The 13,301-nt window shown below is 45.5% G+C and overlaps 1 protein-coding gene across 2 annotated transcripts in view; it reads left to right on the plus strand.

Moving 5' to 3' along the window:
- Positions 1–13,301, plus strand: part of DENND1B (DENN domain containing 1B) — a 92,128-nt gene that overhangs the window by 34,671 nt on the left and 44,156 nt on the right. For both annotated transcript variants that reach the window (XM_070401290.1, XM_070401291.1), the window contains exons 6-10: positions 884–953; positions 2,897–2,977; positions 3,964–4,023; positions 5,704–5,757; positions 7,726–7,836. In XM_070401290.1, coding sequence (XP_070257391.1) covers positions 884–953; positions 2,897–2,977; positions 3,964–4,023; positions 5,704–5,757; positions 7,726–7,836 — 376 coding nt within the window. The remainder of the gene's footprint in view (positions 1–883; positions 954–2,896; positions 2,978–3,963; positions 4,024–5,703; positions 5,758–7,725; positions 7,837–13,301) is intronic.

Genomic DNA, 13,301 nt, shown 5'->3' on the forward strand with positions numbered 1-13,301 from the left:
TTCTGAAGCGTCTCCTGCCTTTTGTTTTAAAAGAATTGGTCCTAACGTGTTTGGTTTCTGTCTATAGACATTACCAGGCTGTGAGCGTCATGGATATTCTGTTAAAGAAATGGCATTTTTCGTTTTATAAAACCTTGAGTGAAATCCCTCGTTCAGTCCGTAGTAGATGTGGGATACATTTAAAAACTTTTTTTTTTCTTTTTATTATATATATTTTATTGATTTTTTACAGAGAGGAAGGGAGAGGGATAGAGAGTTAGAAACATCAATGAGAGAGAAGCATCAATCAGCTGCCTTCTGCACACCCCCTACCCGGGATGTGGCCCGCAACCAAGGTACATGCCCTTGACCGAAATCGAACCCGGGACCCTTGAGTCCGCAGGCCGATGCTCTATCCACTGAGCCAAACCGGTTAGGGCAAAAACTTTTTTTTTTTTCTAGGATTTTTGTGGTTGGTGGCGAGAGCTAGGTTTTGATGGTGTTTGGGACTAAAATTTAGTGGGAAAGTATCTTAACTTACGGATAATCCGCTTAAGAGCTTAACCATTACTGACAGATGAATTGCATGGAATGTGTATTGTTTGGAAATTTTCTAAGAGGCCACAAAAATAAAAACGTGAGAATAACATTCCTTGCCCCAGCAAGGTGAGCTGATACGAGTTTATAAACAGAGCTTTGGATTCTGATCACGTTATGGAAACGAATAACAGATAATGTTCCGTTTCCCCGTAACAGTCAGGAGAACACAGGTTTAGTGCGTTCCTGCCTTCCGGGATCAAACGGTTTGAGATAGTATCGATTTAATGTTCGTTTGGTCATCTTGTTTCTTGATTCTAAATAACATAGACATTTTTCAGTTACTGTTATTATTACTTTTTTGCAGCTACCTGCCATGGTTTGAAGTCTATTACAAACTTCTAAATACGCTGGCAGATTACTTGGCTAAGGAACAGGTAAGCAATGTTTTTCCCCCACTTTTTTTTTTTTTTAATATATTTTATTGATTTTTTACAGAGAGGAAGGGAGAGGGATAGAGAGTTAGAAACATCAATCAGCTGCCTCCTGCACACCTCCTACTGGGGATGTGCCCACAACCAAGGTACATGCCCTTGACCGGAATCGAACCTGGGACCTTTCAGTCCGCAGGCCGACGCTCTATCCAACTGAGCCAAACCGGTTTCGGCTTCGTTCCTGTTAATACTAAATACTATCCCACTGTACGCACAGACCACATTTTGCTTGTTCATGCATCTTAGGTGAACACTTGGGTTTGTTCACCTGTTGGCTATGGTCAACAAGGCTGCTATGTGCATGGGTGTGCAAATATATGTTTGAGTCCCTGCATTCAGCTCTTTTGAGAATATACTCAGAAGTAGAACTGCTAATACGGTAATTCATATTTAATTTTTTGAAGAATTGTGAAATCTGTATAATTTTGGTTTTCCGAGAAGAGGAAATAAGACTACACTTATGTTCTTTTTTTAAAAAAATATATTTTATTGATTTTTTACAGAGAGGAATGGGGAGAGGGATAGAGTTAGAAACATCGATGAGAGAGAAACATCGACCAGCTGCCTCCTGCACACTCCCTACTGGGGATGTGCCCGCAACCCAGGTACATGCCCTTGACTGGAATCGAACTTGGGACCCTTCAGTCTGCAGGCCGACGCTCTATCCACTGAGCCAAACCGGTTTTGGCTACACTTATGTTTTTTATGAGAGGAGAAATATTATCAGTTCACGGGATGAATAACCAGAAGGAAATTTTTAATTTTTATTTTTAATCGAGTCCCATGGGTTATTTAGACAGATATTTAGATTTTATAATTCAAGTTAGCCTTACGCAACCTACAGTGGGCAGGTACCAAGGATTTTTAAAAGCTGGACTTTTCCAAAATTCATGTGGCCATAGGAACTTTGTATAGCCAGAGCATCGATATCATCCGGAATATTCTGTGGTATATTTCATTGTTGAAATGGTAAAGGGATAAAGTCTTTGTGGTCTTCTTTTTCGGTCGTTCTAAAGAGAATTCCAGATAGGCAGCTGGGAGTGCACGCTTTTGCAGATGTTCATAGTGATCGGAATTAAATTTGATGGCCAAGTTCAAAGAAGCCTTTGAGAAGCCCTGTCCCGTGTCCACATCCCTCAAAATTAGTTGTTACCGTCCTTGAGGAATTGCCTTTCCTTTCGTTTATTCTCCCAATCTAAACATTTTAAGAGAGAATAAAAATAACTATATATTTTAAAAGTTGCCTTCCTTTATTTATTACTGGATTTGCATAAGTAAATCAGAAAGAGTAAGTGTGCACCTCAAGATACATTTTAATTATAAAAATCTAGGAGGTAGATCTGTTATATAATTTATTTAATTCCATTTTTTTGTGTGTGGGTCGGGTAGGGACCAGTTGCTACTTAGAAAAGAAATATTTAGGATAACCCCTGTGTTGGATCTTAGTATATCTTGCTTAAGTTATACTTAGTTCTTAAAAAATTAGGTTTGAGATTTTAAAATTAAAATAGGAAGTGGAAGCTTTCAGTAATCTGATGAATTGTGTTGCTCTTTTTATGCCATTCCCTTGTTCTTGGATTTAATGCTTTAAATAATTTCTTTCCTTAGATAACAGTATATTTTATAAGAATTAAATGTTGCCAAATATATATTTATACTAAATATAAGGATTGCTGTTATTCTTTCTGGATAAAGCCATAGGAATGTCTTTTCTAGATTAGATTGAAATATTTGAATTTTGGGTATTTAGAGCATTTCTGCGGAAATCAGTTGTACAGAGCCAGCCTAACACGAGAAGGCACGGTGCCTGACTTTATCGAATTGTTTTCATCATATTTGCTCAATATGTATTTGATTTATGAAATTTACCTCTTTGTTTACTGTAGGAAAATGATTTGAATGCAGTTCTCACAGCGCTCTATAACCACCCAGTCCCCAAGGCAAACAGCCCTGTCAATCTGAGTGTGGTGAGTACGCAGGCAGTTGATTGATTTGTGGGCGTTATCGATGCGTCTCATTTAAGAACACACGCACCTTTAGGGAACTTCATCCTACACGCACCTCTGCTCCCAGGAAGGCGTCAGTGCTAGAACGAACATCGCACTGAGCCTTAGGACAGCGAGACTTTTGGACCTGCTTTAACCATCCTCACCTAATACGTTGGATGTGTATCTCGGTAGTTGTTAAATCAGTGGGGGTTTTTTTTGCCTTTTTGTAAAATTTTGAATCAGTAGTCTCTGATGGCTTTCAAATCTTGTGCACCTATTCTCAATACAATATCTTAAGTGTTGGTGCATTCAGCAGGTGAACGAAATATTGCCTTAACTTTGTGTAAAGCTTATTTTGAAATTTCATTTGATTTCAGAGCAGGGGATGAGTCACGCGCCCAGCCCCGTGCTGTTAACGAGGCGCAAAAGTTGTGATTGAACCACTTATTTTGAACTACTGGGAGCCGTTCTAGTTTTATGAGTTAGGAATTTTGTTCCTCCTCAAATAGAAAGAGATTTTTGTTTCCAGAATTTCCGTTAGAAAAATGTGAGAACTCTTGAGGAGGCACTCTGGTTCTCTTACAATCTCCCATTTCTTACAATCTCCATGTTCCAGCACATGGATTCTTCAAGACTTGATGTTATGGCCGCTAGAATATCGCAGCGAGGCTGTGAAAATGGAATTATCTCATGTAAATGGTTGTTTTGAAACCGTCTTTCAGAATCGTTACCTACCCACAGCGTTCTCTACTCTGAGGGGAGAATGAAAATACGTGCTTTCAGATTATCCTAACATCCCATGAGCAGATCTGCATTTAAAATCACGTTTACCATCAACGCTCTTCAAATGTTTTCAGTGGACAGTGTGGCTAACGCGGGTTTGTCTCAGCGACGCAGCCAGTGGCGGTGCAGACTTCCCCCTTGAAAGTAAAAGTATTCATTTTTTTTCTCTCATATATCATAAGAACCAAGAGATATTTATTGCCAGTGAGCAAGTTCTGAGAGATCAGCCCTCCCTAGCACCGGTGAGTTCCAAGGGCATCAACTTCTCAAAATCACTATCAAATTGGGAAAATGATCCTTTCACTGTGTCTTTAAGATTCGTTCCCGTCTGTGGGAAATGGGGAATGGGTCTCTCGGAAGGAAATTAATCACGTGGGATATATTTTCTGTTTATACTCCTTTTTTAAAAAAATATATTTTATTGATTTTTTTGCAGAGAGGAAGGGAGAGGGATAGAGAGTTAGAAACATCGATGAGAGAGAAACATCGATCAGCTGCCTCCTGCACACCTCCTACTGGGGATGTGCCCGCAACCCAGGTACATGCCCTTGACCGGAATCGAACCTGGGACCTTTCAATCCGCAGGCCAACGCTCTATCCACTGAGCCAAACCTGTTTCGGCTGTTTATACTCCTTTTTAAAGCCCAGTTGTGTGAAATTCAGTTCTTTTGAAAACCCCTCCAAGTAAATAGAGACTAAATCTATGCATATTCTCCATTGTCAGAAGTAGTGATGTTGAAGTGCATTTTAGGAGTGAGAGTTCCGTCACTTTTTTTAAATTTTTTGTCACAAGGTCCCTGGAGGCCTTGCGGTCTCTCTCATCTTCTTCTCCTACCCTGGAAAATTATATATACATGGACTGTGAGAACTAGCCTTGTCTCGCTAGTTCAGCGGAGCTCAGTATTGGCTCGAATACCACCCCCCCCATCTTTAATCCTAAAACAGTATTAAACATATCCTTCTGTGATGAAGATAGTAAAGTGATTTTGGAGATTGCTATGAACAGAAAATAAAACAATTCTGGTGATTCACTGGGACTCTGATTCTGGGTGGTCGATGCGGGATGGGGAACGGGCCAGCATACATGGTGTGCGTTTTTATCCAGATCCGGCTGCGACCTGTGGCGTTGCTTCAGATATCGAAGCTAATTCGTATTCGTTGAGGGGATGTATGAGGGCCACAACATTTTGAAACGAGTCACTGTATTTTTAAGAAGTTTTAAAGGCTGAAATATTGTTTGATAGCCGCTTTCTAAATGGTACAGCGACGGATATGTACCAGAGAATCTGTCGTGGCTGTCCATAGAAAATCTTAAATTTTGATATCTTTTGGGGGAAGCAAGCCTTATTGGTGCAGTCTGCCTAAACTGTGTTTTAAAATATATAAATATATAGTATAAGTATATACAAAAATGAGATATCTATCTTACAGTGATACGCTTTTTGTTCTCAACTGTATTTAGGACTTTGTAAAATTCAATATTTTCAACCAACACTTAATTTTTTAAATAATTTTATTGATTTCAGAGAGAAAGGGAGAGGGAGAGGAAAACATCCATGATGAGAGAGAATCATGGATTGGTTGCCTCCTGCACGCCCCCCTACTGGGGATCGAGCCCACAACCCGGGCATGTGCTCTAACCGGGAATCGAACCCAGGACCCTTCAGTCCACAGGCTGACGCTCTATCCACTGAGCCAAACCAACCAGGGCCAACACTTAGTTCTTTATATGAGAAAGTGATTGTTGAAGCTCCTTTAAACCTCATTGACATAATCTCTCAAATGCAACAAATCCTGAGCATTGGTCCTCGGTATCTACAAACCCAGTCGCTATAGTTTTTCTTCTTTTTACCCCACGTGGTGTGCGATGCTGCCCAGTTGTAACCCTCCCCCTTCCCCGTGTGCTTCCTTCTATCCATTAGCACTCCTACTTCATCGCCCCCGACGTAACCGGACTCCCCACCATCCCTGAGAGTGTAAGTTTGTTCTGCTTATGTTTTTTATTCTATTCCCTGTGTGCATTTCCTGTTTAAGGGTCCCTGTGTAAAGACATAGAAGATGTAGTAACTATCTGTGGTTCTGAGAAATAATGAAGAAATACAGAGTAACGTGGTTCTCTCTCTCTCTCTCTTCTTTATATTCCTGCTGCTTTACCCGCTTCTGAATATCAGGGTGTGTTCAGGAGAATGGTGTGAGAACCAGTAGTTCCATCAGTTGAGATAGTTCAGGGGATCATATATTTCAGTGAGGGTCAGGGAGGGGCCGTTTCTCATGGGAGGACTTCAATGGGTGGGGAACGGCGACCGCAGTGGGAAATATTTCCACACCAATAGCCACCTCCGCGAACTGACCGGAGCATCTGAGATCCCTCCTTCTATCTCCGTTCAGCTCTTAGGTGTCTCGTGCCTCAGTTCTGGATTCTCACTGAAGCGATAGCATACTTTGTAAGGCCTGAGGGGTATTAACAAGAAATTATAAAAATTGCTAAGTTTTGCATTTGATGTCCCAGTTGGTTGTAGCCAATATTAGAAATATTTTTTTAAAAAAAATATATATATTTTATTGATTTTTTTACAGAGAGGAAGGGAGAGGGATAGAGAGTTAGAAACATCAATGAGAGAGAAACATCAATCAGCTGCCTCCTGCACACCCCCTTCTGGGGATGTGCCCACAACCAAGGTACATGCCCTTGACCGGAATCAAACCTGGGACCCTTGAGTCCACAGGCCGACGCTCTATCCACTGAGCCAAACCGGTTAGGGCAATATTAGAAATATTCTTAGTGCTTTAATAGTTATTCCCAGTTAATACTGCGTAGGAAAGTGTACATGGCTGAGCGTCAGCGGAAAGATGCTTTTGGACACAGCGAGGAACGGGAGTGTTTTTCCTGTGTGATTTCTGGTCTGCTCCCCCGGGGAAGATAAAATGAACCTGGAGAAACAATTCGATCGCACGTGAGGGAAACATCAACAGGGAAAAAAACACTTCCCGGAATATTTATTATTTCCTCGGAGCTCCACTCTTCCTCCCAACATGTTTCCAAAGCTCCTGAGTGGTTTGTGTCCGAAAAGCACACGTGTGACGCGTGAATAAGCCCAAGAAATCAGTTGTGAAATTTCTCGTGTCAAACCCAGACGGTGTGTGGATGGTGTTGCCAGTGCAGACGCGTCCAGAGAGCTCCTGGGGCAGGTCTCCGCTTGCAGCTCTGAATGCAGGCCTGAGGGGGGCCGCCCAGAGGCTCCGGGCACCCCACAGGCCTCCAGTTCACGTGCTGCTCCCGCTAGGCCGGGCCGCCCTGCTCTGTCCCCCTGGCAGCTGACCCCCCATGCCTTGACTGATATGACCCTGGACCCTTCCCTTCAGAATTTTCATTTTATTTATTTTTTGTTAATCCTCGCCAGAGGATATATTTTTTTCCCCATTGATTTTTAGAGAGCGTGGGAGAGAGGGTGGGAGGGAGGAAGAGGAGAGAGAGAAAGAAAGAGAGAGAACTAGGTGAGAGAGACACATTGATTGGTTGGGAGAGAGGGAGAGAGAAAGGGAGAGGGGGAGAGAGAAACATCTGTGCGGGAGAGACACATTGACTGGTTGCCTCCCGCACACTCCTTGACTGGGGCCCTGAATTGAACCTGCAACCCAGGTACGTGCCCAGCTGGTATAGCCCAGTGGTTGAGCATCGACCCATGAACCACCCCAGTCAGGGCACATGCCTGGGTTTCGGGCTCGATCCCCAGTAGGCGGGCGTGCAGGAGGCAGCCAATAGATGGTGCTTCTCTCTCAAACATGTTTCTATCTCCCTCTCCCTTCCCCTCTCCCTGACCCTCTCTCTAAAAAAGTCAATGAAAAAAAATATATATATTAAAAAGATCATTAACTGTGTAAGTCGTGTTCCTCGGTCATCCCCACGCGCCCTGACGCGCACACTGTGGTTTTCTCGCGCGCAGAGGAACCTCACCGAGTACTTCGTGGCCGTGGACGTGAGCAACATGCTGCAGCTGTACGCCAGCATGCTGCACGAGCGGCGCATCCTCATCACCTCCAGCAAGCTCAGCACCGTGAGTACCACCCCGTCTCCTAGGCAACTGCATCGTGCGCATCACAAAGGGACACCCCCCCCCCCCCCCCTGCATCCCGCGCATCACAAAGAGGCCGCGCGCCTCTGCGGACTCGGACAGGTTCCCCGTGTCCCGGGAGACAATATCTGATAAGTGGTTGTCCCGCGGCTCTTGAAGGACAAAAGTCTGATTTATGGAAGGCGGCCTGCGATGCATTAAGTCGGGTTAATTATTTTTTTTCCTGATCCGGGAGATGAGAGTTGCGTGCTTTTTTTTTCTTCTTTTCCTCCCCCCTCCATTTTTCTTGTTAACTCTCCCGGGTTCATTTGACTGCCTTCTGCCAGAGAAAGAATTCTGAAGAGCTATTATAAGAGGGTGATTATTCACTTGTGGCTTGTTCCCCGGGCGCTTGCCTGAAAGGGACCCGGGCCCCAGGAGAATAGCTGCTCTCCCAACCGGGCGGTAGGTGGGTGCCTCTTTGTTGCCAAGCGCGGGTTTGCTGGAAGGTTCTATAGGAGCTGGGACTTGGAGGGGCTCTTCAGACGGATAATAACTTTAAAGTCAAAGCAGCATTTTTTTTAAATATTATTAATCACGCGTTGTCCGCCGCTCCCTGAAACGGGCTACGGAAGCTCTCCATCGACGTGGCGAAGGCGGCGAGAATCGGAGTGTCTTTGGGCCATAGAAAAAGAGTCACAAGTCTTTTGCTTACATTTCCTGTGTGTTTTTTTTTTTTTCCTGCTTTCGATATTGCAATTTTTAATATTTCTGATGGACTTAAAAAATTTAAATATCCACTTAAATAGGTATTTAGCATAAAACGTGAGATATTTATTAAAACCCATCATTTAAGATGGCATGAGTTTGCTGTCTTAAGCATTTGGGTAGCTGGTAAAAAGGAGGTGACATATACCTGTTTTGTTCTGCCGTAGAAATAGAAACGATGAAGTTTGGTATTTTCGAGTTAGAGAGAGTTTCGGGATCTTTCTAGGAGGTCGGTTTCGTATTGAATGGCGAGAGAGGTGGTTACAGGCCCACCCACAGGCCCCAGAGCGCACCGGAGACAGGTCATGTGATCCAGGGTTTTCTGCTTCTAATTTTGGGTTGTTCCCGTGACTCTATAATCGAAAAGCCACGGTTTTCAGATTTTTGAATTGAAATATCGATATGCTCACTTTTTCAAAAAAAAATTGGAGATCTGTTATTTTACAACTTGAAAGACACATCACTTGCACTTAAAGGAGGAAGCGTGGAGGACGTAACAGGCGGCGACAAAGGTGATTTCTTGCATTTTCTTAAAGCGATATTGAGAAATTCAGTCTGAATCGTTATAAATTTGCTTTTCTGCCATTTTTTAAATTGACCACTGCACTGCGGTAAAACCAGGCTTCTTTCTTCTCCCTCTTCTCTTCATCCTCATCCTTTTTTGAACATGTACACACACCTATACACACATACCCATAAGCACACACATATACATACACATACACACGCATGCATATACATACATATGCATACATATCCATACAGGTGAAGTGCTAAGAATTCCATCTACATAAGACCCAATGATTCTTCAATGATTGTCAGCTATAATTTTCTAAGGGACTAGATAATGCAGTTTAAAGAGGAACACACCCGCCCTTGAACTTTATCTGAATGAAAAAAATAAATTGTTTCACTAAAGGCGTCGTCTCGCTCAGGGAGGTGTTTCCCACGTTCGAGGTACTAAACCCAATGGCAATGGTTTATGGCCGTTCGAGAAAGCTCCATGGCAGTGTCATCTCTAAGTTCCCTCTCTGGGGCGTAGGGCTGATCACAGACACACAGATCAAGTTCGCGGTCAGGATCTTCTACCCGTCTTAGGTGGGGGAAGCCGCTTCACCTGGGTCTCTCTCTCTCTTGGAAATTCATGTCTAGATCTGCCACGAATCCTACGCACGGTAACACTTAAGGTCAGAGACCAGGACCATACGTAAATTAGGAAGGGACTGATTTTAGAAAGAATTTAGTGAAATCTCGGAGACATCCCAGGAAAGAGTAAAGTGTCCGTGAAATGACTTGCTGTGAAGCTTTTCATAGTCTTATATTTCTTTCTATGCCATAAAGACTAGAATGCACTTCATCTTAACGCAATGAATTGTTGCACTTGTTCTAAAAATCTACAGCCAAAATTTTAATGCTTGGAAGAACACATATGAGTTAAGGTGTGTTTACATTCACTATTTGATTGTCGTTTGAGGGATTGTGTTTGCGTTTTTTTACCCTTTTTGACATTCATAATTTTATTCTAATCAGGCTTGTCCGCCTTATAGCTTGCTGGGGGTTTTAGCGCTGACGCACAGTTAGAGAATTCAGTTACTCGAGGCTCTGTTTTCTTTACCTATTGTTTGTAGTTAAAATGGTACTTTTTCATCATCTTTATAGAGATGAACTTTAACATAAAAAAGCTAGTTCTGAGATATGGTAGCAAAAATATTAAGAGTGTTGCTGTGGCCCGGCCGGCGTGGCTCAGTGGTTGAGCATCGACCTAGGAACCAGGAGGTCACGGTTCGATTCCTGGTCAGGGCACATGCCCGGGTTGTGGGCTCGATCCCCAGTGTGGGGCAGGCAGGAGGCAGCCGATCCATGATGCTCTCTCATCGTTGATGTTTCTATCTCTCGCTTCCTCTCCCTTCCTCTCTGAAATAAATAAAAGCATGTTTAAAATAAAATAAAATGAAATGTTAATGTGTCGTCCCCACCCCCCTTATTATAAGTGTAGTGTTTTGCTGGGACCCATTATTATATTTTTATGTGTTTGAGTTTCATGCACTAGGACAGTGGTCGGCAAACTCATTAGTCAGCAGAGCCAAATATCAACAGTACAGCGATTGAAATTTCTTTGGAGAGCCAAATTTTTTAAACTTAAACTATATCAGTAGGTACCTTGTTATTCACTTAATTAGAGTGCTCCTAAGGCTTAGGAAGAGCCACGCTCAAGGGGCCAAAGAGCCGCATGTGGCTCGCAAGCCGCACTTTGCGGACCACAGCACTAGGACATAGCACCCCTGTGTTTATTCTGTCGAGACTTCCATTGTCAAGTACACAAGGCTGGGGGGCGGGGCGTCCTGGAAAACCTGAAGGAGAATGTGGGTGTCATCCATGCAACAGACAGGCATGTCCCCTCGGGGGGTGGGTGCACCTCGGCGGGGCTTGCGGAACATCAGAGCAGAGGATCCATCATGATCGTACACGCGTAGATCCCTCGACTCCTTGCTGCTTTACGACCGGAGCCGGGAACACGGCTGTCGAAAGTCATGTCCCCGAGTCTCAAGGCGGTCGGGCGTGCAGCGCTGTCATGTGCGTCCTGTCACGGTCCCTCAGACCTCCTCTGAGCAGCCGGCCGGGCTGTGCGTCTTGTCCCATCGGCCAGCGTCTGACAGGGCCCCCCCATCACGCTGTCAGTCATCTGCTAACGAGGGCGGGCCTCCCTGGCCTGCAGCGGGGGAGCGGGGTGCCTCTCTCTGAAGCCGATCTCTAATCGGGGGCTCCTGTCCGGACCCACGTTTAGTTGGTAAACATCTCCCTCCTGAAGCCCGTAAGCCCGTTAGTTCCAGAGATGGGAGCGAGGGCGCACGTCCCTTCGGGAACATGCCCGGCGAGCAGTATGCCCCGCGCGCTGGAATCGTGTTAATAAACTGTAATGTGTGCCTTTGTGGGAGATGCCCCCTGGGCAACCAGGCATATGCTTCCGCTCCTCCTCTCGCTGATTCCGTCCAGGGCACCTGCCAGCAGAAAGCTCTGTGATCCCTGGAAAATCGGCCGTGAAGATGGGGATTTCACAGGCTTCGTTGGGCTGCAGGGGAATCGGGGGGACTTGAACCTCTCCATCTGGATCTTGAGGATCCGTGACTTGTCTCTCACTGGGGTCACCTGTGTGGGCACTGAGACCGAACCCCGAAGCTGGGAGCATCTTTCTGGAGATCAGGTTGGCGAGGGAACCCGGGTGACCCAGGGCCATTTCTTTGCGAAGATTATCCAAGCGCACGTCCCCCTCGTGTTTGTCGAGCTGCAGCCGAGGGGTGCCGTTGCATGTCGTCATTGAGACCCCTCAGGGAGGGAGATGCTGGGAATTTTAGATTTTCCATTTTCCCCGAAGCGCACAGCAACCAGTGATGTCAGCTGACGGGGTCCCTGCTAATTCTCCTTCCCAGGGTGTTGTGTGACGTGCATTTCCATTCAGAGCTAAGGGAGAGGGACGGGGGGGTGGAGATAGGACCGGGTGACAGAGTGTCATGGGTCGGCTGCCTCCTGCACACCCCACACTGGGGATCGAGACCGTAACCCGGGCAGGTGCCCTTGACCGGGAATCGAACCGTGACCTCCTGGTTCAAGGTCACCACTGGGGTGGTCAGGTGGCACTTTGTTGGCAGGCACGGCTGGAGGTTCATCAGAGGGAACTTCTAAGACAGGAAAATTCTCCTCCCGTCTCGTGCTTGTCCGGCTGTCCATCCCAAAGATTCACTCTCCGTCATGTCGTTCGGATAAAATGTTTTCCGTCAGTAGATGTGACCCAGGGTCTCAGAAGGGTGGGCATTTTGGATCTTGGTATGTGGGAAGGCAGTCGGAAAGAAAGGTTCTCGATTGCACCCGCCTGGGCTGGAGTCCTGGCTTGGCCGCTTGCGAGGTGTGTGATCTCGGGCAACTGGTCTACCTTTGCCATCGTGCCCGGGTCTGTTGGTGGGAATAGTGGTCACAGATGTGAGAATGTCAGGTTCTCAGAAGAGTTCGGGCACCTGGTCAGCGTCCTGGAGACGTTTGCTATTGTTGTTATCGTTGGTGACACTCGACCTGGGGGCCTGGGACCGGAAGTTCCAGGTCCCTTTGTCCCATGACCACGGTCACTGTCCCCTACCTTCATGGTCAGGTTTCTCCCGTGGACTTCTTGTCTCTTCCCGTGGCTTCCACCTGTGCTGACTCTACAGTCGCCGTGTGTGGGGAATCGGTGTTCCTGGGGGTTTGATCTCGCATTAGTCAGCACTTTGAGGAGCTTTGTGGGGTTACAGGTGTGGGGAGATATTCACATGCCACTGGATCCAGATGGGGAGGAATGGCGGTGGTGGGTTTTTTTCTTCTCTTAAACCGTGATTTGGTCAATTTGTTCCTCTTTGAACTTCACGAGAAGCAGCAGGGATGATGAAAGAAGCAGCTGGAAGTTACCAGAAAAGCACTGTGGCCCGGCCGGCGTGGCTCAGTGGTTGAGTGTCGACCTATGAACCAGGAGGTCACGGTTGGATTCCCGGTCAAGGGCACATGCCTAGATGGTGGGCTTGATCCCCAGGAGGCAGCTGATCCATAATTCTCTCTCATCATGGATGTTTCTCTCTCTCTCTCTCTCTCCCCCTCTCCCTTCCTCTCTGAAATCAATAAAAATACATTTTAAAAAAAGGAAAAGCAGTGTAGCTTCCTAGCCTCGTCACCAGCCA

This window comes from Myotis yumanensis, unplaced genomic scaffold (assembly GCF_028538775.1).
Source record: "Myotis yumanensis isolate MYYU_CA2020_CCGP unplaced genomic scaffold, mMyoYum1.0.hap1 SCAF_22, whole genome shotgun sequence".
In the NCBI taxonomy this organism is placed as follows: Eukaryota; Metazoa; Chordata; class Mammalia; order Chiroptera; family Vespertilionidae; genus Myotis; species Myotis yumanensis.